This window comes from Rattus norvegicus, chromosome 20, assembly GCF_021556685.1.
Source record: "Rattus norvegicus strain SHRSP/BbbUtx chromosome 20, alternate assembly SHRSP_T2T, whole genome shotgun sequence".
In the NCBI taxonomy this organism is placed as follows: domain Eukaryota; kingdom Metazoa; phylum Chordata; class Mammalia; order Rodentia; family Muridae; genus Rattus; species Rattus norvegicus.
In genome coordinates, this window is record NC_141553.1 from 15365291 (window position 1) to 15378880 (window position 13590).

A 13590-nucleotide genomic window follows, 5' to 3' on the forward strand; every position below is an offset into this window, starting at 1 on the left:
ACAGGGGGAGTGGTATGAATCTTCAGGCTTCTTCCCTGCTGTCAGTTTTAGCTGTGTATTTGCTTTAGTTCCATGCAGACTTCCTGTGAGCCATACTCAACCACTGTGTCTCAACCAGTTTCAAGCCTTAATCTTTACCAGACACCAGACAGGGCTCACAGTATGGTCCCTTCCTTGGAGGAACACATTTCATTTCACTTACATGATTCTGTGTGTAACTATCAACTCTACCTATTTGCAGAAACATCCCTACATGTATGTGATTCATGTTTGGGATAATCTAGATTATTCACTACTTAGAGCTGAAGACTTCTATTTGCCAAAAGAGTCTTTTGTGACATAATCCAAATGAAGCATTTCTAGTGGCGATATATTATAAAGCCTTGAACAGAAAATTAAAGATGCATCATTAGTAGATTTTGAAAAAGCTCTTGTGTAGAGTCCCTGACCATATCATTGTAAAAGCTAAAATGAAAACAAATTCTTAATATAGAAAGAATTGGGAAACACAGAGTGCACTCACCATTCCGACTCTCTTCATCAATGGCCACAATGGTAGCTGGTGGTCCTCCCCTAGCTAGTTTACAATCTAAAGAAGAGATAACCAAAGGCTATCATTAACAATTAATTACAAAGGAACTTGCACAAAGCAAATTTACTAACATGTATGAATATATAGATAGATATGATATTAAAAACTTACAATCAAATTAATACACAACATTTTAAGAGTTTTACTATGAAAATAAAACACTTTCTAAGGCCCACACAGATTCTATGATACCACAGCTAGACACTGTTCAAACCTTACTGTGAAACCAGCAAAGATGGCGAGACAGCAGTCCTTCTGGACAGAAATAATGGAATGGTAATTTAACGCAGAGAAACAACATAGAGCGATGATTAACGGGGTAAATGATGAGAATGCTCCACAACAGAAACAAACATAATTGGAAATTAATTGTGATAAAGGGCATAATTACAGAGAGTGAATAGAATTTTAATAATGCTGTAAAAAGAGGAGAGCAAAAATGGACAAAGAAGAGATGCCCATGAGGTGCTGTGGATTATTTTAGTCACCTTACCCTCATATTGCCAGTCTGTAGTCAAAGGACAGAATCACCAATGGGAGCAAATCAGAAAACAGAAGAAAGAAAGGAAGAAAGGATACATGTATATATTTAGCAAGAGATTTGCATATATATAAAGGTCATTATACAGTAGTACATGAATTACATAATGATCTGTGGCTAGGAAGCACATCAGATTTTATAATTTGAACATAATATTAACACCAAAAATAGATAACATATAGTTATACCATTAGCATAGGACTATTGAGTAGTATTTTAGAGTAATGTGTTGATAACATAAAGTACATTTACATACAGTATAATATATAAAATATATTGCTTATAAAGAGTGTTTACCCCTACACTGACATCTTCAGAATAGTATCTTTTAGTCAGAAGTGACAATGAATTCATATGTTAAACACTCATTGTACCTTATTGAGGCTTACTCAATTATGGCTCTAAAAATGGCATTATAACTTCCACAAATTAAAAGTGAAGGCTAAGCTTACAGGTTGTCACACATACATTTCAGAGTTACAGATGCTCCTCTGCATTACATAGAGTCTCTTATGTGTTTCTGTGTATGTTTATGACTACATGCATGCTGGAAATCATCTGTCTATCATCTACCATCCATCCATCCATCTATCTATCTATCTATCTATCTATCTATCTATCTATCTATCTATCTATCTATCTATTGATCTATGTATCTATATATCTGTGTCTATCTACCTACCTACCTACCTACATACATACCTACATACCTTTCTATCTATCTATCTATCTATCTATCTATCTATCTATCTATCTATCTATCTATCTATCTATGTATGTATCTGTGTATCTATGTATCTATTTATCTACCTATGTATCTATCTATGTATCTCTGTATCTATCTATCATCTATCTATCTATGCATGTATCTATCTTTCTATGTACGTATGTATGTATGTATGTATGTATGTATGTATGTATCTATCTATCTATCTATCTATCTATCTTTCTATCTAACTCTATCTCTATCTCTCTATATATACAGCTAACATGTTTGGTATCTGGAAGGCAATTTCAAGATTTTCTGATAAAACGCTGCCTTTTATGTATGCCAGCATAGGCCATACAATCTTAGGAAGCACAGCTCTGAGAGATGCACCTTCTTTTGAAGTAAAAATGCGACAGGTCTGCAGGCTTAATCTCTTCCTCTCTGTCAATGTTCAAGAGTCCCTCTTCATAGTTCATACCTGTGGTAACTCCGTACTCTCTTCTCTCCTTCCTACATCTCCCCACAGCTTGACTGTCTATCCCCTCTGCTCTTACAGAGCTTTTGTCACCAGCCTCCCAGAAGCCCCGTTCCTGGGAACAGGAACAAAGATAAAATACGAACATTTCTTTTGCCAGAACATGTTACTTGTCTACTTTGAAGTAAAGACGAACCTTGAATGACCATCTAAATTTTCTCTCCTCTGACCCAGCTCTGCACCAATCTGGCTTAAACGGATCCTCAAGTGTTCCTGTGTGATTACTTTCATCTATTGTATCTCTGGTTGTGAGCCTGGCCTTTAATGGCTGAGCCATCTCTCCAACCCCAGGTTAGTCTTTGTACGGCCATGACAGAGAGTGGTATACTTTGGGAAATGTGGTACAAGGTTATTGGGAGCAAAACCTCATAGAGAATTAATTTAAGTCTCCTAGAACCATGACAGGTTCCCACAAGACAGACACGGTCTGAAACGATGAACCTGGCGTCGGCCCCACCCTTCATCTTCCCATGTCAGCATGTGGTCCTTTCTTTGCCTCATGATGTTGCCACTGATGTCTTTAATGAAGACTGAATAAAAGGCCAAGCAGATGGGCGGGCCAATTTCATATGTGAATCCCAAATGGTATGTAAGAGAAAAATCTTTATCATTTCTCCATCCTGAGTTTTTGTTTGTTTGTTATCGATTTCATGAGAGCAAAGGTATTAGGTAGAATGGGTGGAGACCAGAGGAACAATGATGTAAACTGCCACATAGGTAGAGCTCAATGTTATGTCTGTGGAGTCAATTATTTGAGACAATTACAAAAGACAGAAATCACTGAGACAATGCAGTGACAATTAATTTGCAGGAATGGATGGATAGATGGATAATGAGAAGGCTTAGGCAACTGAGAAGGAGAGGAATAGGAATCCTGGTTGGTCTGTGTAGAAGAGGATTCTAAACTGTACTTGTCTCTTGGGATGTGACATGTATTCTTCAGAACTGTTCTTGTGTATAGCAACGACCTAAACCCGTCACAGGGACAGAGAGTAGATAAAACTAACCCATTCCAGTGTGAACACTGGTAGGTAAAAAGACATTTAACTAGTAGGTTTATGAGTAAGCTGGAGGGAGGAAGACAGAGGAAGTTAACATGTAAATCCTAATCTCTCAACAGTGGGTTACTACAGCGGGGAGACCTAACTACCAGCAAAATGACTCAGCTGGGATCTGTACCTGTGGCATACTTGGTGAAAGGGAGAGCTGACTCCCATATGTTGTCCCATGACATCCGTATACCTGTGATGGCGTGCATGGGATGTGGTCACACATAAATACAAACAAGTCAACTAAAATGTAATAAAAAAAATTTACAGAAATTTAGATCTTAGACAGTTAAAACAAAACAAAAATAAAAGGTAGAATGTGTGTGTGTGTGTGTGTGTGTGTGTGTGTGTGTATGTGTGTGTGTGTGAGAGGAGAGAGAGAGAGAGAGAGAGAGAGAGAGAGAGAGAGAGAGAGAGAGAGAGAGAGTTTCATACCCAGTCATGTTTGGTCTACGGTCCCTGGTTCATGGATTATTTCTTCAACATATTTGAACATATCTGCTTAATGCTTTAATCTTCTGGCAGTCCCCTCTTCTCTGTGGCCAATTTTATTTTTCTTTAGGAGTTTGAAGAAGCATGGCCTCTTTTACCATCTTCCAACATGCATTCCATTGACTTCATTCCCTATTTGGGAAAGTATCATTTAACCTACATCTCCCAGAGCTACCTTAAGACTAAGTCTGTGCCCAGCAAAAGCTGCTTCTGAGAGAATACTATTTGTTTTCTGTGAACAGTGGTCTGCCTACCTTCAACATCTTGTCTACCATGCTTCCAAAAGATATGTTCAGACTTCCTGTTCCCTCAGTAGTAGAAGACGACACAATGTAAATGTTTAACTCAACTTCCTTTCAGTTAGATCCTCTAAGGGTTCCCATTCTCTACCAGTGAATTACCACATCCAACCTATACTTCAGGATTGGCCTAAACCTATTTTCATTTTATTATTTTGAAACACAGAACACGAATGAAGGGAAGCTTGTCAGACAAATAATCTATTAATAACATTATTCAAAGCAGTTCAAGTGTTTGTTTTGAAATGGTGCATTCATGAAAGTATAATTAGCTCTGAGATGCAGGAAAACATTTTAATAGGTTTATTTAGAATTTTCTTGAGGAGAAAATAATTTTGGATGGACCAGGCAAGGATTTATTGAGTGCAAGATATCCTCACTGAAGTCAGAGGGAACACTAAGAAGCAATTTGGGGTTTCCCTGTCCTTTCTCTACGGCCTGTTAAGAATCCACCCGTCATGAGTTTGCTGCTGGTGTGTGGACCTTGGAAATGGACTCCTTCCATCTGTTTAATTTAGTCTTCACTGTCCTGGATAAACCACTTATTGGTCTTTCATGCTGAAAAATATCAACCTCTTAGGTTCTTACATATTTCCAACATCTACTGTATTATTATTAAGTGTGAGATATGAGTGCCAGTATCTGAATATCAAGGTAGCTTATTCTACAGATGTGCCATCATGCTCAGTGTACGCCAGGTGTCTCTCAATGATCTTGGGTCACTGGTTGGACTGAAGATCAGAAGGGAGGCCTAGAGTGACATGCAGTATCATGACAGAGAATTAAACCCCAGGGCGTTCTGGTTGGACGGTTGCCAGAGGACCACTCAGACTCAGCTGCTAACTGAAATAGTCACCTAGAAGAGGAGGCAGCCAGGGAAGACTATCGAACTCTAAAAATTTCCTTTAATACCAAGCAATGTATTTGCAATAAAACTCAGAGCTATTTGTTGACTTTGGTCATGTACTGACATGATACCTGTCACCTGAGTGTCAATGGCTGGCACAGAGTTTCCCCACCAGTTTTCTGGGAGTTCCGTTGACCAGACAATGTCTGCACTTAGAATTTCAAAGCAGAACTACAAAATCAAAACTCAGTTTTTACTTAGTCCCAGTTCAAACCTGGCCTCTCTCAATCACAGGGGAAAGTAAGCAGTCATATTTGCATGCCACCTCCTAAGTGAATTTGTCTATGTCTATGGGAGGTGGGATGAATATATTCAAAATATATTATATGAAATCCTCAAAGCATTGATAAAATATTGTAGAAATGACCAGTCATGTTAGATGAGTAAAAATTAAGTATTTTTATGCCTAGAATTCAATATATAATGTTATTTTAGAGGAAAAAGTCAGAAAATGTGGAAAAGCCTACTAGATGCTATAACATACAACCTTCTCTCACCTCTCAAACTCATTTAGTGGATGTTCTAATGGAAGGTAGATTCCAGCCTTTTTCCAGATTTTCTTCCCCTTAATAATTTCCCATTCATCCATAGGTATCCACAAGCCCTGTTGATGTTTCACGATTTCTAATTTTTACTCTTTGTGACCAATCTGCCCTTCATTTACAGCTTCTACAGATGTCACCATGAGCCTAACTTTGCCAGGAAAACATTCTCTGGACCCTGACTAGGTAAGCAACCCTGATGCATGTTATTCGTGTAATTCCCCACATCCCTGACATATGTTACTCCTGTAACTCCCCACACATCCCTGACACATTTTACTCTTGTAACTCCCCACATCATTACAGCAATTTGAGATAATTGGAATCCTAGTGTCAGAAAACCTAGTAAAACCCTAGAACTTTTATATACTCCTCATGGTGTATCTTATGGATGAGATCATATTATATATTAACTTCCCCCCTTTTCCTTTTTAATCTTTCAAACATCCTTAAGTACAAAAAACTGGGAAAAGATGGGAGACTCATTAGTTGTATAAAAGACGGGATAGTTGCTCTCTTCATAACCAGAGGGCATGTTTCCATTTCAGTAAAAAGGAGAGGAAATGCTTACTTGCTACCAATTATTTATAATTCCTACTGGAGCTTCAAACTCTGACTATCTGTGGGGAAACCCTGCTAATTAAGGTTGAAGTCAACCATGACCGAATAGGTCCTCTGAGCTTGTGCAAAATGGTGGATTCCCTTTACCATCTGGGCTTCCCCTTCTCTGTCCTTGTCTGGGGAGCCTGACCTTTCTCTGACCTTGTCTGGGGACTCTGACCTTCTATACCCAATACATGGGAAAGATTGAGTAGTCCTTGGCAAACCTACAAGTTCAACTCCCTCTATCCCTGTCCCCATAAGAACCTGCCCAACCAGTACTGGGGATTCCTGGAAGGTCTCTCCAAGCAAACAAGTGATTTCCAGTACTTTAACTGCTAGCCAATGAAATTCACCCTAAGAAGTCTTGTCCACTCTCCAACGTATATATACACTTATGCTTCATCCTGACAAAAGTGTACACATACAAGTTCACCCCAATAAAGATATACGTACAAGCTAAGATCCTCTAGAGAGCCATTTCAATTGGAGACCATCAGAGAAGGTCTTTGTCTAAAGAACTGTAACACTAAGGTTCTCTGAGAAGGTCTTCGATCTCTTTTTCCCCCAGCACTCTTTCCCAGGCAAACTAGGATCCTGAATACTCAACCTGTTCCGGATTCCTGGACACTCTGAGTGGGAAGAAGTGGTAGATTTGGGACAACAGCTGGACCCCGACACATGTACCACAATTATCTAGTCTGGACTTAAGCAATGTTACAGAGTACGGTTCGGCGGAGCAATGAGGATGTGTTTAAACATTTATAACAATTTCGTTAAAGTGTACTTTAAAGGAGTGATGGATAAAGGCTTCGGATGCTAAGACTCTGGGAAACCTGAATGATGTCATACACTGTAACTCAAGACAGGCGATAGGTCCAGACTTGGCACGTTATAACTTTATAACTTACATATAAGTCAAGTCTTTATCAGCATCATATAATTATCTGAATCATTTGAGATTCACCAAGGTTTTTAACTTACTATCATTATTTAACACAATTGTCAAATTAGTCAATTTTCATCTCAGAGGCAAACAAATATAAAGCCCACTCATCCGATCTCTAGTTCAGTCATTTCAAATCAAAATCAAACCCTAGGGAAGTGTATTTTGCTTTGACATTTGAAATCTGTTGTTTAATAATCTAACATCAAGTAGATGGGACATCTCTCCTAAAGCTTTCCAGATCTTACCTTCAACTTAAAGTGTCTCCTGGAGATTAATTATATTGTTAAGTTTATTCTGCCACATTAACTAAATTATCTTCATTCTCTTGTTTTATTTTAAATTTTTAAAGAGACCACTACAGAAAACAACAGACAATCAGAATTCAGTTATGTGTAGGTTGATGTCTATATGTAGGAGAGGGCTGGAAGAAGTTAAGCCAAGGCCTGTCATTAGACAGTAAGAAAGTGGGGTGGGCACAGAGGATTTTTGTTCGGTAAGGGGAGAGAGAGGAAAAAGGAAGGAGAACCAAGATGGAGTCAGAGAAGGGCAACATTTACTTTTAACGGGTTGCTGGAAGTTTATACCACAGCTATTAGGGGGCAGATGCTGGGAATATAAACAGAGCAGTGGTAGAGAACTGTGAGAGGTTAGCTGCTGCTGGGACTAGAGTGGGTCACAGAGCTGTGGGGAACTACCTGCTGTTGGGATCTCTAGAGCATGATTTTACTGGGTTGCTGGGACCAGACAGCCAGGAGAGGGCGGCTAGCAATGGGGGGAAGGGGGAGACTGCCAGAGCTAGAGGATAGTTAGAGGTAGCATGGCATAGCGCCACACTAGAACCGACAGCCGATGAGATGAAAATACCCCGCAAATGCCATGTGGCCTTATGGTGCCGGCACTAACGTGGGGTAAAAGACTCTATATTTTAATAATTACCACAATAGCTATGGAACCCAATCCAAATGGATAGATACATCTACTGAACAATTCTCACGCTCAATACTTGGGGCATACTGGGGATAATGGGGGCAAGATGGGGTGGAAATATTTTGAGAGCCAGAAGAAGGAATTTTGCTGCCTTAATCTTACACAAAGAAATACAAGGAACTAAAGAATCATGAGAGTGAAGAAATAGGCTTCCTCAGAGAAGAGTAGAAAAAAATGATTATCTAGTGCCCAATGGTTGACCCTGAAATAGTATATACAGGAAACATTACATATATATTGAGCAGTTATATTTTGAAATATATATATACTTATATACATATACATACAAATATACATATATTTATACAAATACATACTTATACACATATATACAAATATATATAAATATATACAATTATAAATACATAAATATATACATATACACACACACACACACACGTGTGTGTGTGCATGTGTATGCACACACTTTGGTGAGTTCCCTCCAAGTCCTCCACTGTCCCCTCCAAATTATTTCTTCTTTATTTAATGTTTCCTAGAAATGATTTTAAAAATCCACTGAGTCCTCTTAGATAAGAAAAAGAAGAAAGGAAAGGAAAGAAGGTGTTTCAGTACCCAAGTGCAGCACGGTGCTGGAGGCACAGGATGAAAAGCAGGCACACAGTTGAGATCCAAGATGCTCCTCCAACTAATTTGTTATTGTCTTTTCTAATTCTTCTTAATGAGGTTTTGCAGAAAATGCTCAGCCATGGCTCTACAAATTGACTCCAAGCTTCTGAACTGACTCTGGCATTTAAGATCACATTCTCCAAGCAGGGAAATTCTCAGCCTTTGTTTAGATTTACTTTGCTTGTTTAAATAGAATTATTCACCACTAGCCAATTACATACATGCCTAAGCTTTTATTAAAAAAAAACCAAGTTGTTGACTAAAAAACAAAAAAGATAATGCTTTAATTACTGATAACACTGTTGTACAGGTGTGAAATATTTCAAGAAGGTAATCTGCCAGATTTGCCCACTAGTGTGTTGGCATATTATCTTCCTTTATTTAAATGGAATAGTATGGATTTATTTTTATTTCTGTGGCCTTGGAAGAATGTGTTGATACTTAACACTGTGTTTACGAGTTTTCATTCATACCTGAACAGGGACGTTGTTGGAGGGAGAAGAAGAAAAGTGTTTCATGTGAGTACCATTTGAAGTTTGACTAGATACAGGTAGCTGAAGGTAAGCAATGTTTTTCTACTGAGTAATTCAATAGTTAATTTTTATTAATTAAGAAGTATTTTTACATGGGTGTGCCTCATACTGAGCACTCTTGCCTCCCACCTCATTATTACTCCTGCCCCTACAAATCTCTCTCGACACTTTTAACTACTCGTTTTGTTTTCGTGACCCACTGGGTTTATCAGTGCAGTGTCTTAGGATTTCTATCTATGGCTATGATAAACATGATGACCAAGAAACAACCTGGGAAGGAAAGGACTTATTTGGCTTACACTCCCATCATCAAAAGAAGACAGGACAGGAATTCAAGCAGGGCAGGAACCTGGAGGCAGGAGCTGATGCAGAGACCATGGAGGGGTGCTGCTTACTGGCTACATGGCTTGCTCAGTCTGCCTTATTATAGAACTCAGGACCTCCAGCCTGGGGACAGAACCACCCACAATGAGCTGGGGTTTACCACATCATTCACTAAAACCGTTCAGTTCTTTATCACTATGGCTCTGTAGAAGAGCTTGAGATCAGGGGTAGGGACTCCCCCAGCCATTCTCTAATTGTTAAGAATTGTTTTCACTGTTCTGGGTGAACAATCCCCTCCCAATCACAATCCTCCCCCCATTACCGCCCTCCCCTCAACAATCACGTCCACTGGGGGTCCAGCCTTGGCAGGACCCAGGGCTTCCCCTTCCACTGGTGCTCTTACTAGGCTATTCATTGCTACCTATGAGGTCAGAGTCCAGGGTCAGTCCATGTATAGTCTTTGGGTAGTGGCTTAGTCCCTGGAAGCTCTGGTTGGTTGGCATTGTTGTACATGTGGGGTCTCGAGCCCCTTCAAGCTCTTCCAGTCCTTTCTCTGATTCCTTCAACGGGGGTCCTGTTCTCAGTTCAGTGGTTTGCTGCTGGCATTCGCCTATGTATTTGCTGTATTCTGGCTGTGTCTCTCAGGAGAGATCTACATCCAGTTCCTGTCGGTCTGCACTTCTTTGCTTCATCCATCTTGTCTAATTGGGTGGCTGTATATGTATGGGCCACATGTGGGGCAGGCTCTAAATGGGTGTTCCTTCAGCCTCTGTTCTAAACTTTGCCTCTCTATTCCCTCCCAAGGGTATTCTTGTTATGGAGGCAGTTTAAAATGACGTTCCTTCCCCTCAGATGACTTTAGCTTGTGTCCAGTTAATACGAAACTATCCAATACAGTTGGCTATCTGTTAATGTTCTGAGATGCTCCTTTTACAGTCAGTTGGCTTGGTAACTTATATAAAATGAAAAATACTGGTTCCTTGTTTCTGGGAATCTGTCAAAAGTCCATTGTTCAGTGGTAAAGAATAAGACCCAAGAGCCCCTCCCACTTCTTTGAAAATAATGTTAGGGCTGCTCTTGTGAGGGTCTAGTATAGATAAATGTGTAATTGACTACTGCAATGATTCTGGAGTCTGGCATTTGTAGTCCTTCCAGCTCTTATAAACTTCTCTCTGCTCTCTTCTACAATGTTCCCTGAGTCTTAGAGGGGGTGATATAATGCTTTGTTCAGGGCTGATGATTCTCTTCATCTTGGCCAGCCATAAGCCTCTTAATACTTTATACTATAGAGAATTAACGTTGAGGTTCTAGTATAAAAAAGGGAATATCCAGCTGGGATCAGACAGGGATGGGAGCAGAACGTTATGAAAATAGAAAGAAACAGGAAAGTGGTAAATATCAATGAAGACGAACTATTCACTGTTTTTCTATTCATTTCAATGTGTCTTCTCAGGGCTCCCCTGGACGCAGTTTGTAATAACTTGCTCAGGGTCAGCAAGACCACAAAGTCATCGCTGACAAGTCTAAACATGGAATTGCCATCCCCAAATAAATCTATCTTCTCTCCATATGACACCAGAGAGGCGAAGTGCTGGTAATATCTTTACATGTAACTAGGTCAAGCCTGACACTATACCATTCAACGAATAATTTCTCTCTGCATCATAACCAGCTCAGAGAGCAAAGCAGAAGTCAATTCCAACCAGTGGCCTAGTGCAATCAATTCTGAGCAGAAAGGAGATTCTCACTGGCAAGTGTGTTCCAACCTTGGGTTGAAACTTGCACATGTGTAACAAAGCGGAAATGGTCATAGCATAGAGCCATGATAGTTTCAAGTGTCCTACTACAAGCCCATCCATTCAAGGCTCGTTTTGAAGCAAGAACCTTATAGAGGACTACACTTGGAAGATCTGCTGCTGTTTGTGGGATCTTGTGGGATTAGACCATGCTTCACTTCATTACATTTGCATATCTCTCGTTTTACACGCTAAGACTAAAGAGCACTTAAAATTAATTAATTAGAATTGTGTTGCTTCTGATCTTTAATTGTTATGGTCTTTCATCATATTAGCATTCATTCAGAGTACTATGTGTTAGCATTTCTTCTACGCTCTACCCTACAGCTACCTGGCAACAGCCAGGTGTTCCTGGGGCTGCTTGGCCCCTCCTTACGCTCTTGCTTCTCTCTGTCCCTTCTCTCCACATTCCCCTCCCTTCTCTCTCTACATGTTCATGGCCAGCCTCTACTTTTCTGCTCTCTCTCTCTCTGTCTCTGTCTCTATCTCTCACTGTCTCTCTGTCTCTGTCTCTCACTGTCTCTCTGTCTCTCACTGTCTCTCTGTCTCTCTCTGTCTCTGTCTTTGTCTCTATTACACCTTAAACTTCCCTCCCCATGTCCTAAATAAACTATTCCATACTATATCTGTCATATGGCTGGTCCCTCAGGGGGAAGGGATGCCTCAGCATGGGCTTACATAGGCACCCCTTTCTCCTGCACCATACCATACATACACCAAACATACCTCTTCCCTCTTTTTCTTTTTATAAAACACACCAGTATGAGTCAGATTTTCCCCTATGATTAGAAAAGACAGCCATAGCACAGAGACTGAGACTAGACCTTCTTGGAATATATGAAGCCTTAGAAACAGTGGAGGTCTTTTCATTTCCTGTGGGAGCGTCACTATGACGCTGTACTTGATGAAGACCAAACATGGACCTTCTCAGAATGTCTGAAGTATTAGCAACATCATGTAGACCTCTTCAGATTGTCTCATATCCCTGTGCTACTAGATGTGGCATCTTCTTGGTTTATTTTCCCTTTTAAGTTTGGTAATGTTTCTACAATTGGATGGATATCTTTTGGAAAATATAAGTTGCCATAATCTAAGGAATGCATCACGACCAGAGTTCAATATAACTCAAATGTCTGTCCTGTCTTGCTACTTAGAAAAAGCTAGGAATAAATTATAAAACCCAGACAAAAGTAAAGAACATGTAGATGAGGGGAAGGGTAAGAAAGGACATTTCTGATCTGAGTTCTGGGATGGACAGTAAGAATTATCAAAGCATACAAAACTCAAAGGCATATTTGTATGAAGTAATGTCTCTGTCCCCTAGAACAGCTTGGCTGCCTTATGGCAAGTTATACTAATTAATAGGCATGGTATTGACGTTAGCTTATCATGTAGTGTTCAATTTGTGCCCACTCTTTAAATCAAAGAGGATGAGAGTTATTTTAGAAATAGTTCAATCTACACCACTTATAATAAAAACAAAAGCTATAAAATGATGGTTCTATACTTTGCCTTGTCAAGGATTTCAGCACAGCGAGTACCAGATGATTGTTTTAGAGATGTGATAGCTTTAAGAAGAAAGAAAGAAAACAAAATGAAGAAGGCAAGGTGTAAATCTATATAACAAATATGTTAAGGCAAAGCCTTGTGTCCCAAAACTTCTCGCTTCAGAGATTATATCAATACTAAAATAATCACATAAGAATATATGATTATCAAATTATAGTACTAGATAATTTAACAATGTGTGACTTTATTATTAGATTATCATTATTTAAACGCAGTCTGCATATACGAGAGAGGTAGAATTTCTATTCCTATTTCTGTGCTTCCTTTCTTCTACGTTTGCTGTTATTGTTGGCTTTGTAATCACATGGCTAAGACCTCAGAGCCTGAAACTGCTGCTCCCACACATTGTCATTTACCATGAGGGCTGGTGCTGTCTGTGGTCTCTCAAAAAGAACTCCCTGATATTGGATGAAGGAAGGTAGTTTAGTGATCCAAAGTGAGGTTGAACAGAGTCTGTAGGGAATGGGTAGTTCTTTGGGATCCGCTATACTAGACAAGTACTGTGTGGGCACCCATTTACAGGTATCCTGCTGGCACTT

At 39.6% G+C, this 13590-nt stretch overlaps 1 protein-coding gene across 6 annotated transcripts in view; it reads right to left on the minus strand.

Moving 5' to 3' along the window:
- The window catches only part of Pcdh15 (protocadherin related 15), an 827095-nt gene that overhangs the window by 594169 nt on the left and 219336 nt on the right, over positions 1 to 13590 (minus strand). For 5 of the 6 annotated variants that reach the window (XM_087598371.1, XM_087598373.1, XM_087598372.1 and 2 more), the window contains one exon: positions 524 to 589. In XM_087598371.1, the coding sequence (XP_087454497.1) occupies positions 524 to 589 (66 nt within the window). Of the gene's footprint in view, positions 1 to 523; positions 590 to 1085; positions 1101 to 13590 lie in introns of all 6 variants that reach the window. The other variant, NM_001271377.2, reaches the window with a different exon arrangement.